Below are 12,780 nucleotides of genomic sequence, written 5' to 3' on the forward strand. Positions count from 1 at the left end.
CCTCCGACTTCAGTTCCATTTAAATACTGATTTCGTTTCCATGAATGCCCTTCTGTATTCTAGCAAAGATATGATGCAGCTTGCAACAGTTGGAGGAGAAAACTTGTGATAACCTTTTTCCATAACAGCTGACCCTGATCAGATCAGGAGGTTAGACTAGATGAGTGTTTGAGGTTCCTTCCTGACTGAATTATCTTATGATCCTATGAATGCTGTGAACCTGACATACTCTTCCTCATTTGTGTGAAACCTTGTAAGTCTGTGTGCCCACCACAGTTCCACATCTGGAAATCAGGATAACACTGCTCCTTGTCTCTTACTCTTCCATGTGTTTTTGGCATATGAAATCAATGTGGAAAAAAGTTTCTGCTGTTTTGTCTTGGCATTTTGGTGGGGAGTCTCAATAGCAGTTTGGACTTAGTTATGTTGCATTAAAAATATGCCATCAGTGTACTAAAAAGCAGGCTGACAGCCTTTACACTTGTGTGTCTGGGAGCTAAATGCTGGGAAAACAGGGAGGGGAGAGAAGAGGTCTCAATGAAATGTAATCAGTTTGGACTTTCTAATTTGCTGAGATAGTTGAAAAGTCTGAAAAGACAGAAAGTCTGCTGATCTTTCTCTGTACTGCAGGGTCTGCATGTTTGCTCAGACTTTCTCTGGCCTGCTGTCTGTCCTTTAGAGCTGGAAGTTCTTTGGGGAAATGCTAGCATATACGAGGATGACTGACAATATCAGTGGTCACAAGTTGTGCCAGGTGCAGTTTAGGTTGGCTGTTAGGAAGAATTTCTTTATGGAGAATGTGGTCAGGCACTGAAATGGGGTGCCCATTACTGGAGGTATTTAAGAGAGATGTGGACACGACACTAAGGGGCGTGATTTAGTGATGGGACTCAGTAGGTCATGTTGGTGGTTGGATGTGATCATCTTGAAGGTCTCTTCCAGTAAAGATGATTCTATGATTCTGTTACTGTTGAGTTGGATTTTATTTTGTCTTCTTTATTACTCTTCCTTGCCATCAGATCTACAAAAATAACTGGGAAAAGCCCTATGCATGTAGCAAGAAATAATTCATATTCAGAAAAGATCGGTCACGCTGCCCCCTCACTCAGCTTCTTTCATGGAGACAGTTTACATTGACTTGAAGGCTGGATAAGAGATTTTTGTCTGAAACATTCCCATCCTTAAAATTTCTGTAAGTTTGACAGAATTTCAGATTTACTGAAACGCTTTGTGGAATTATTTTAATTTCAGCAAATCATTTTCATAAAAATAAAAGGCCCTAAATATTCACAAAATGAAAATATTTTCTGCTGTTTTTTTTTTTTTCTTTTCAAGGAGGGAATATTTTAATGCTTTCAAATTGAAGTCCTGGTTTATTTTGAAATACGATTTGATTTTTTAAAGCTAAAAAAGGTGTCCTCGATGGCATATTTGCCAGTCCTGTGGTGTAGAAGTCTCAGATATCCAAGGACGTTTCAGACTAGGCTAAATATCTTAATTAACTTACTATAATTGGAGCTTAGGCACTTTGTTCTCATCAGATGGCTCAGTTCAGGCACCATAAAATGCATCCTGACCCTCATTTCTCCAGACCACATTCCAGAATACCTGGAGAGGAGAGCATAACTTGCCATTAATGTATGTCTTCTAAACCATTCTGTGTAGGTCTGTATCTATTTCCCTCGTGTGTATACACAACACCATGTAAAGGCCTAGCCAGTAGGAGTCTGTTCCAGAATGGGGGATTGACCCTGATCTACAAAGCCCAAGTGTGGCACCCAAAACAGTGGACTTGCTTTTCTCTTCCAGCAACAGTACTCCACGTGTTGAACTTGCACCTGTTTGCCAGTAAGAAAGAGAGAAAATCTCCTTTCTCCCTGGTTCCTACACCACTCTCACCTCTGTTATACCTGACCCCTTAGAGCAGACATTAAACAGTGATGCAATTCCTGCGTGCTTTGCTCTCTTTCTGGTCCTCTTGCTGTGGATGAATTTTGCACTCCATTGTGTATTTCATTCTTCTTTGCTCTCAGAGAACAAGGCAGGGGAACAACAACAGATCACGTTTCAGCTTCTCGTGTATCGCATTATACCCAGATCAACAAACACTCCCACTTAGAACCCTTGACCCAAAGCATTTCAGCCTTCAGAAACCATAACTACGTGTCATAGAGGGATATGAAGAAGCACAAGAATGCCAGTGGTAGTGGAGGCCTCTGTACTGACATGAATTAATTGTGTAGAGTGTGCTCTGACAGTCACAGAAAGCAAATCGCAGTCTACACAGAGATAGGAGGTGATAAATAAAAAAGCTTGGCTGAAGGTTTGGAGTTTGATTGTTCTGATTAGATGAGGGAAGTGGAAACTGGGTGCTGAGGTTCTGGTGGCCCTTTGCTGCATTACAGATTCACTTACGAACAAATCACCTCTGTGTTTCCTGCAAATGTCAGCGTAATCCTCTTCCTAGAGTGTCTCATTTTAAGCTGCCGCCTGAGATATTGACCGTGGCCTTTGCAGCATACCACAAGGTTCTGTCTACATGACTAAGCTGTGCCTGAAGCATCGCACAGAGCTGCCCACAGCCCAGCCCAACCGATCTAGTACTGGAAATAAGGCTGCTGCATCAGCGTGCTGATATACCAGAACTAATTAGCTCTCCTGAGAGGCAAAGCTCGTTAGCTTAGGCCTGGTGCTGTGCAATGTGGCCTCACAGTCTTTGGGGTCAAAATTTAGTGCCTGAGCGGGATTAGACCGTGGGAGCTGGCAATTCTGAATTGCACTGTTCAGCTCCTCGGAGCAGGGTGCTCCACTGCGGGCAGTGAAACTGTCCCTGCTCTTCAGAGGAGCTTTACTGAGTAGAAAAACCACAACAAAGTATTTAATGGACGGAAAGAGGCAAATGATGTGTAAAAATGGTAGGACTGGGGGACAGGAGTAATCTGCGACCATCTCCCTCCTATCAGTGATAAAAAAACGCCTTGGCTTCTATTGCTAGAATTGAGACCTGTGATTAGCAGGTGTGCAGAAACCGTCTTCCCCTCCCTTCCATTTCTGGAATTGTTCTTCTGTTTTAGCCCAAGAATATCAACATGAGTATGAACACAAATTTGTCCATCACCTGAGCTCTCTTGAGAAAGAACTTCTCTATCGCTTGCCTGCCTTTTCTGATTACCCTCTCCTTGCTTCCTGCTTTCTTTCTCCTCTCCCTCCTCATTCTTTTTGGCTTGGAGATGTTGAAACGTGTACTGATGGTGGGAGTTGACAGTGTGCAGTGTCTTAAATTGGAATCATAGCCATGATTGGTATGACATGTGCACTGAGTGCCTTGCTCAAATAAAAGCACCCAAAATGTAACGAGGCAAGAAGAATTTTCAGTCCATATGTCATACCTTGCTTTGCTGCCACGGCTGTGTAGATGAGTTTCCAGTTGCAAGAAATCCAAGGTCCTTGCTCAGAATCTAGAATGAAATCATTAAGAACTGTTTAATCATGGCATTTTATGGATGTTTCCCTTCCCATTTCACAGAATGATGGCGTGTCCCTCTGGATCCCTATGCTTCCCCCCCCCCAGCAGGGCTGCCTGGAGCTTTGCCTCTCAGGAGGCTCACTGGGGAGCCTCTTCTAGCAGCTCCTAATTATCTATCTCTTCTGGAAGGAATCCACAATGATTTTCAGCTTGAAAGACAAGTCCTGGGCCTACTTCTGATATGCTCTGCATTACTGGGTCAGTCCTCCCAGCCCCGAAAGAACAGTTTTAAAATCTTCTAAAAGCAAGTAACGGGTGTTCCAGTGTTGCTTCTAGAGTGAAGAAGTGCCAGGGGGGGACTTTGGTCCTGGCCTGACACAGTGCTGAAATCTCTGAGTGAATCTGAAGAGTTGGAAATAAGGATGAATATTAAGTTCTTCTGGTTTTGCCCTGTTTGAAGACATCGGTGAATCTTAGAAGTTGTTACAGCGGAGGTGGGTTCCTCCTGCTAAATGAACTTTTAGTGCTGGAGTGCTGCAAGTCTCCTCAGTGTCTGACTCCCTCACAGGTGTAAGTGTCTTCCAGCTGGAAAACTTCGGTTGCAGGATTGCGTGCTGTTATCTCTGAAGGTTCACCCTCCAGAGCTGCAGCCATCCCACAGCGACTTCTTGCGTGCATCAAACAGGCTTGGGCAGCCTCTGCACCTCGAAAAACAAGCTGGAGGAGTTTAGTCATGCTGGTCTGGCAGCATTAGCTTCTCAAGCCTTTGGATTTTCAGGGCTTTGGCTTATGGTTTTCAGTGTGACACACTCCTGACGCAGCGCGCTCGGGGTTGGAAGGAGAACGTGTTATAATTCCAGCCGATGGAATGCTGTTTTGAAGGGTATTGGTATGATATCACGTAGCCTCTGGCAATTTCTTTTTCTTCCTCTTTTTTTTTTTTTCTTTTCAGTGGTGGAATTCACTTTGTTATTCATTTTCTGATTTTGATTTTCTTTGAACTTTTTCTGTTTGAAGAGATGAATGCTGGAGTACTGTATCTCATATAATAGCTCTTCTGTTGTGCCTGATTTCCATTCAATGGCATGCTATGGTGTTTTATAGTGCAATGCAGCTGATCAAAGGCGTTTTGTGTCAGTGCTGGAGTCATTAGCGAGTTCTCAGTGTGGTACATCTGAACATTAAGACTGTGGCATACCTGTGAGCTTTTGTGTGGGAGAAAATACATGGATAATGAAATGTAGCCCTGTTTTCAGGCTTGAACTATCATTTTCTAAAAGCGGTTGCTCACTATTATTATGTGAATGTCTTCATTGGAGAGTAGCCGCTCAGTTTTGCCATTCTGTGAAAGTAAATCTCTTGAGCTCAGTGACCGAGGGGTTATGATTTTAACCCCTTTGTAGCCATCTTCATCTAATACATGACCGAGCATATTCTGTAAGGGCTGTGTTCATCCTGAAGCCTCCCTTGAATCTGTCTTTCTCAAGCATATGAGGACCTGCTTTGCTGTGAAGGAGCCTTCTGTTGTCTCTACAGGGCAACATTTCCCCCCCCCAGAACTGCGCACCCCAGGCATCACACCCTGTGGTTCTGTTCAACTGAGGAAACCACAGTTTTGCAGGGATGTCTTGGAATGGGAGAATTTCATACAACTGCGTTTCAGGGCTCACATACAGGATGCTATAGTTACAGAGTGGACAGCATTTCCTTTAGAAAACCTTTTTTAGAAGGATGTGCAACTCAGCAAAAGATACCTGTTCGAGACAGAAACCTGACATAGAAATTGTATGCCTAGGAGCCCTTCTTTTCCTTGTAAGAATGTTTCAGTCTGTGTTTGATGAATATACTTATGGCCTTTGTCAACTGCAGCTTTTTGCCACGTTCTCGAGCTGTGATTTCACAAACTAGATGCCCGTTCTGTCTGAGAGATATCATTTTAACAACATCTTTCCCCTTATTCTCTTCTCTCTGTTTCGTATCCTCACATACTGTGCCTACCCTTCTCAGCTCTGCAGGGCATAGAACTATACCTGTCCTGTAAAGAGATTATAGACAGGAGTTTCTTCATGCCTGTGAAAATATACTGAGTACTATCGTTATGAGATTAAGGGAAAAAAATACTGCACTTGCATTTGCTCTGTAGAGACTTATTACATCGGAATGCTGTGAAAATGTCACATGCTTGAACGATGCTTCAGCCCGAGGACGCAGGGAGTTTCTTTTGAGATGGGGTGTTCTGGGGGACCAAGGATAACTGCACTGCTTGGCATGGGCTTTGAAAACAGAGCAACCGGGGTGTCCCTTGCAGATAGCCAGAGAGAAATAAGGAGAAAAAAATGGAAAGGAAGAGGTGGGAAAACTGATGTACAGGGGCAGAATAGGACTGTGCATGAAGAAAGGATGAGCAAACCTGTAAGCAGACCCAGGTCCCCAAAGAATGCAGTAGTTCCCTCTCCCCACACACCTGTGGCACATCAGGACTGCAAAACCAAAGAACCTGGACATGCTAGTATTGAAACAACGTGCTCATATTGTTGCAGTCCCCTGGTGCGTCTACTTTCTGTAGTTTTATGTTTCCTGCAGATGGTCTGAGAAGAGTTAATAAACCTTCGCACTAAATGGCTCAAGTCAACCTTTAGCTGCATGTTTCCAGGAGAAGACTTTCCTTGCGCTTCCTATTGCGTGGTCATTTCTGTTTTTATACAAAGAAGGTGCTAATGGCATTGGCAGGAGCAGAACTGTTAACATCTGATTCACTTCTGAAGGCACTGCATGTCATTCCTACCATTTTCAACAAGAGTTTCAAGTGGCCCCATTCTCACTTCTTTGTGAAAGCCCATTGGAAAATGTGTGCTCCTTAGTCCCTTCTGTTTTGTGTAGCTGTGCCTCTCAATACATGCGCATGATATCAAGGAAGGCCACAGGAAATCTCTGGGTAGGATTTGGCAGCTGCCATTATGTTGACAATACACATTTTCTGCAAGTTATTTTTATGAAGGCCACAATTAGATCCTACAGGGGACTTCAGCTCCACATAAAGACTCTGAATGGCAGCATCTCAGTGAGCCCTTCTCCTCCTCCAGGGGTATCTGCTGTCTCTGAGATGCACCATTCCAGGAAGCTGCTGCTCTTGTTGATAATGAAAGGATCTGAACGCTGTAATTTAAGGGTCTGAGGTTGTTTCCAGTGCAATCAGCTGAGAACTTCCCAGCAACATTAAAGAACATTAGATGTGCCCTGAGGGGGGAATTCACCTCTGTGTGGTGGGCTACCATTGAAATACATGCTGTCTAAGCCCTACTCATGACCTACAGTGAAAGCTTAAGTGGCATTTGGATGGCTCACAGACTGTGAATTTGCACGTTTTGGGGGGCAGCAGTGACGTCATTGTGCTCAGTCAGTGGCAGTCCAAAATTGCCAGAAATAAGCTAGCTTAGGAAATCATAAATTGATCTCTGGTGATATCCAGTGCTGTAATGTACTTTCAGTATCAGCTTGGTCAAAGTGGGGATCGAGGAATTGGAAGTAGGATCAGAAGAGACTCATGTTCCTTGCGTTGTCCTCAAGTAGACAAGGGAATGGTGCTTCCCCTGGTTTCTGTCAACCAATTAATTAATAGGGAATGCAGTATCTTTTCACTTCATTCATTCTTGTTCTTCACCATATCACGAGGGAAAAATATTTTCTGGACAGCTTAACTTGTTCCTGTTTCATTGCATTAGGTGATTTATTTTCATAAACAGAAGCAGACTCACCCAGTAAGATTGTCATGTCTCCAACTTGCTGCCATTTGTATGCATTCCTAATGTTCAAATGTGACATTTGATTAGACTTAAGCATGCAAATATAAATTTAATATTATAAATATTATGTTATCATTTGTTTATCAGATTAAAGTCATGCCATGGAGCCTCAGTTGTAGATGAAGCTCTGGCTGTGGATGTGGCACAAATGCACGAACCCTGCTCCAGTGGTTCTAAGCCAAAATTTAAATAATCTAATCTCCAGAAAAGCAAACCTTTCAAGCTTCTCGACTTCCATGCTTATATTCCAAATAACTTTGTTTTTCAGACCGCACCATCCTGGTGGACACAGATCTTCCTCCTCTAAGAGGTCTCTACATCCTTGGGACTCTTGAGTTCCCCACCAACTCCAGCAATGTCCTGAGTGCAGCCTGTATTGTGGTGGTGGGAGGTACACTGAACGCGGGTAAGTGAACAGCATGTCTTGGGTTGCCTGGGGTTTTATTTCTACTCTTGATGGACAAAGAAAGAAGGAAACCTTCTGGTTTAGAAGTCATTCTGTTACCTCTTTTCTCAGGTAATAGCGATAGGACAAGAGTTAATGGCTTTAAGTTGTACCAGGGGAGATTCATGTTGGATATTAGGAAACATTTACTTTCAGAAAAAATGGGTGGGCATTGGCACAGGCTGCCCAGGCAGTGGTAGGGTCACCATCCTGGGGGTGTTCAGGAACCGTGGAGATGTGGCACTGAGGGACGTGGTCAGTGGGCATGATGAGAGTGGGCTGGAGTTGAACTTGATGATCTTAGAGGTTTTTTCCAACCTTAATGATTCTATTATTCTACTGCTGCATAACTGTCTGGGTGTTTGCAGTGTGGACCTTCCGAATCCACATTAACTACACAAGGATTATCTGCTGTCCTTTCTCAACTGAAGTCAGTAGCAAAACTTCTCCTGACTTCATGGTGGTTGAGATTTCATCTGGTGCGTGTGCTCCCTACTTCATGTGGGGCTGCTTCGTAAGATAGTAATTCCTCAGGGCAGGATCTTGTTCAGTGTTCAAGCAGTTCTTGGTGTCTGTGGGCACTAGTGAGGCACTTAATTGTTGTAACAGAGATATTCAAAGCCAACACAAGCAAAAAGTGGAAAAGCATTTTGTCTGAAAATCTTGCCATGTCATACATTTGGCACAGCTGGTTTGAGAGCATTTGTTCCTCTCAACCCACTGTACAGGTGAGGTGCTACCTGGCTCCTAATTCTAGTGCTTTCAGAGTCCCCAGTATCACTGGGGGCTGTTCCACGTTATTTGCAATGGACAGGTCAGTGTTTTTCTGCACAGAAGTAATTATGTAGTTCCCTTTAAATATCAAGGTTCCTAAAGCCGGGCATTGTATTTAATTACAGGAATCCTTAGGACGCTGGGATCACATTGGTGATCGCTGTCTGACCTTTCTCAAGATTGGTTTCATGAACTTTAAAAAGATAATTTGTTTGTGAACTCCAGTATTTGTTTGTTGTTAATCTCAAGGGACTGTTTAGTTAATACAGCAGTAGCCAAAAGAGTTATTTTTGCTGCCTCGTGTTTTCTGTTGTAAAAAAATAAAAATGGTTTGAAAGCTAAATCTGGGAGGTTAATGTATCTATATACTTATAAGACTCTCAGTCGTTTCTGGGTTCTACTCCGTGGTATTTTAAATGTGGTTTCATATTAGTTTTAAGAAAAAGCATGTGTTCGTTGCTAAAAAGCTTATTAAAAAACATTGAGGCACTTAGCTGCGCCAAGTCCCCTCGAGCATATCTGTGGCTAGTCATGACATTAAAAGCCAAACAGATATTTGCAGCTGTTGAATCATGGTCTAACTTCTTCTGGAGAGATGCCCTTGCTCCAGTTTGAGCTGTGAAGATGATAGGTGGGTAGAAACTTCAAGTTTCCAACATCTTTCACTGGCTTCTATGCTTGCTTCTAAAATAGAGATTGCATGTGTTTTCCCTTCCTCTTTCTCTTCCCGTGTGTTCAAGGCCTAAAGGTAGCTTCTTGGAGCCCATCTGTCCAATCCTGGCTGTTCCACGCCTGAAGGCAGGTTTTGAAGCCCATCTGTCCAATTCTACCCCACCCTAAAGAAATCTCAACACAAAGTACATAACGAGACACTTTAGTAAACAAATTTAATAGATGTGGACATCAACACTCAACATTGCCTGAGCAGGATCTGAGGTTGACATCATGTGATCCAATTCCCCAGGTCCTCCCTGTTGTGTAACATCTCCGTGCCCTGTTTTTGGCATAACAATCTTTGGCCATGTTGTTGCTGCAAATCCGGTGGCCCGCGCCAAACCAACGCTTTCTGGCAGTCCTGAGTATTTTGTTCACCTCAGCTGCTGGAGAATGATGATAAGCACTGGAAACACAACTTAGTTGTACTTTGGTACCCTTAAGAGCACTTGGCATCTTACTTTCAGGTAAAAATAAACTGAGTCAAATGGTTAAGATGATGACGATTCCTTATGATGATAAGGAATTCACTGACATTTGCAATATGTAACAAAGGAAAAATTAGTGTAAAAGTAGAGTTTTTGAAACATCAACCAGTTCCAAATTAATTTTCCTTAAACACTAATTCGCGGCGAAACTGAGATGGGAAAATACAGCAAAAGCCAGGAGAACAAAACTCTTGGGACGCCTTTGATCTCGGAGGGTCTGTCATTAGTTCTTCAACACGTGGCATAATCTGTGGTCAGTGTCAACTATGATCAACAGAACCGCAGTGATCTTTGAGATGATTCATGCACTGGAAAGGATTGAAAAACCTCTGTCAGAGCCCTCAGACAAACAAGAAGTAAGGTGTGGGTCTATCCACAAAGTAATTTCTTGGAGTGATCCTAGCCCTTCAGCACTGTTGGACTCAGAGTGATCTGATGATGATATTAGCGGTAACAGTCTAGAAGTACCATTTATTTTTACCCCTCTGAACTGGCGTGCCTTAAAAAACATGATTATTTTTCCAACTGATAACAGAAGAGATGCAGATTCAGAGAGATTAAGTGATTTGCTAAATATCATCAGTGCACAACATCAGAAGAAGAAAGGAAATGCTGAGCTCAACGGTCCAGAGGTTCTTTTTTGGTTCTATGCTGGCATGATTGCATTCATTTTAACCCACGTCAGCAATAAAGCACAGACAGCAGGCATAGAAAGTGCTCTCTTCCTCTGCTGAACAAAGCCCTCTGCTCTTGATAAGGCTGCAGGAAATGCTGGGGAACCTTCTGTACGCATTGATCTGTTGGGTTCATCCTGATTTCTGCCGTGCTCACCCAGGTTATTTGTAGAACTCACTAAGTAATTATCCAGATAGGATTTCTCTTTTCAGTCTCAGTGTGTCACATTCTTTTTTTGCATATCTCATGATGGCTGCTTGTCAGTCTTTTCACTCATTTGAGGCAAGAGGCCTCATGGCTCATTACCTCATGGCTCAATTGTCTGCAGATGAAACATTTATGATATCTCTTACCTTGCTTGTGAAAAGAGCACTCTATCTCTTCCAACCTAAACCCATCAATGATATGATTCTATGGTTTTTTGTGTGTGTTCTTAGTTTTTAAAAACTATTAAGTATCCCCAAATTAAATTCCCAAAGGATAACAGTGCCTCATGAGTTGACCATGTGTTAATCATGATTAACGCTCAGCCTTGTAAGGACAACTGAGTCTTACCAAAGGACTTTCTTCTTCCAGCTTCTCCACTACCTCCTTTCTGTGGGTCCCATATTCTTTGGCGGTGAGCTCAGAGTCCCATCTAGCGGTCCCATTACATCCCTGTGCAGCTACACAACTTCCACTGAACACGGGATACTGTGGATGTGCTGTGTGAAGTTTTTCATCCCAGATAACAGAAAAAGCATTATGAAAACTTCATTGCACCATCTGCATCTCCTTCATTTCGTCTCTCAGCTTTCATCTGTTTGTTCCTTGCCCTTTCCAAGCCATTGGTTTCTTTTAACTCATAGTATCAATCTGGGGCAGGCATTTGCTTTACATGCTTGAGGCACTCACATTTAGGTGTTACATGTGGACGTCAGTCTGTGAGCTACATGCTTCTGTGGCACTGCTCGATATGGTTATCTAGATTAAAATACAACCTAAGCTGCACTGTCTGATCTTTGCTATCTCACATGCTCAGAGAACAAGGATTCACCAACATGAAGAAACTACAACGTAGTTCATTGAATCGTGGAATCATTAGAATGGGAAGGGACCTTCTGAGACCGTCTGGTCCCACTCCCTGCAATGAACAGGGACACCTACAGCTCCAGCAGGTGCTCAGAGCCCCATGCAGCCTGACCTTGGGTTTCTGCAGGGACAGGGCATGTGAATCTCCCTGGGAACACAGTTCAGATGCCTAAATATAGGGACTTTGAATCACTTAGGGCACACTCAGGTGTCCCATGTGGCTCTGTTTTCTCATTGATCCATGTCTCCTACCTGTCGTCCTCACACAGTGGGTTTGGGGTGTCTAGGGCTCTCAAATGGCATCAGATACCTGTATTTTGGCAGCTGAATCTCATCCTACATCTCACTTATTCTTCAAACATTCATCTCTCGCTTCTGGCTGCTGGCTGCAGCTCTCCTTGTCTGCCTCTTGTCTCTTCTGTTTGCTTGGCAGCAGCAGCTATAAGTGGCAACAATATGATAGCTCCCTATTTACAGCTGCCTTGCAGAGCGTAGCCTGGACATCTGAACAAATGGCTTGTGAAGGATAACCAACACTATGCACTGACCACGAATGAACATACTACAGGTCTTCTGGTGACAATGCACCACTGTTTTCAAAATAACTGGTCAGGCAGAGTCCAAGATGTTTTAGATTCGGGAAGCACAGAGCTTCTATTGGAGAAGGTCTCAGCAAGATGCTTAGCAAAGTCTATCTACGGATAGAAGGGAGGGAGCCTTATCTCAGAGAATTCCTTGCTCTTATATGCAACAGCTGTTGCAGAGTGTTATGTTGTAAATAAAAGAAAGGTTAGAAGACAGGAAACACCCACTATTCTAAGAAAGAGTTGAATGGGATTTGCTATGGAAAAACAGAGAAAAAAAGCCATTAAAAGTTATCAAGAAGAACATCTGGAATCAGAGTGAAAAACGAAAACAATGGAAAATTCTTTTGAAATGCAACAGAAAACTAAATCCGGAGTAAGTGAAAATCTGGATAGAAAATATATACCCTTCACTCTCTTCTCCCCTTTTTCCCCCCCTATTTTCATATAATATAAACGGTATTTTTATATATTGCGCCAGTTTTCTCCGGAGGAGCATCAATTTAGACCCTCTTTGTGGAAGCGCACGCACCCGCAGTGAAGCTGTGTGATACGACATCAAGCATCAGGGGGAGCAGGAAGGCACTCAGTCACCGCGTGGTGCCCGTGCAGGAAGCCCAGCTCCCAGGCATCAACACGCTGACCCCCGTCTGCACCAAAGAAGTGGACAAAATGTTCCTCGGGAGCTCTGTCCAGGCTGGCATAGCCATGCCAAATCTGGGCAGATGAGCAAACTTCACATTCCAGCTGCGAAAAGATG

At 43.3% G+C, this 12,780-nt stretch overlaps 1 protein-coding gene across 1 annotated transcript in view; it reads left to right on the forward strand.

The window, feature by feature from the left end:
• Positions 1-12,780, forward strand: part of PKHD1 (PKHD1, fibrocystin/polyductin) — a 252,324-nt gene that overhangs the window by 152,385 nt on the left and 87,159 nt on the right. The window contains exon 53 of the mRNA XM_021392027.1: positions 7,538-7,675. Within this exon, the coding sequence (XP_021247702.1) occupies positions 7,538-7,675 (138 nt within the window). The remainder of the gene's footprint in view (positions 1-7,537; positions 7,676-12,780) is intronic.

This window comes from Numida meleagris, chromosome 3 (assembly GCF_002078875.1).
Source record: "Numida meleagris isolate 19003 breed g44 Domestic line chromosome 3, NumMel1.0, whole genome shotgun sequence".
In the NCBI taxonomy this organism is placed as follows: Eukaryota; Metazoa; Chordata; class Aves; order Galliformes; family Numididae; genus Numida; species Numida meleagris.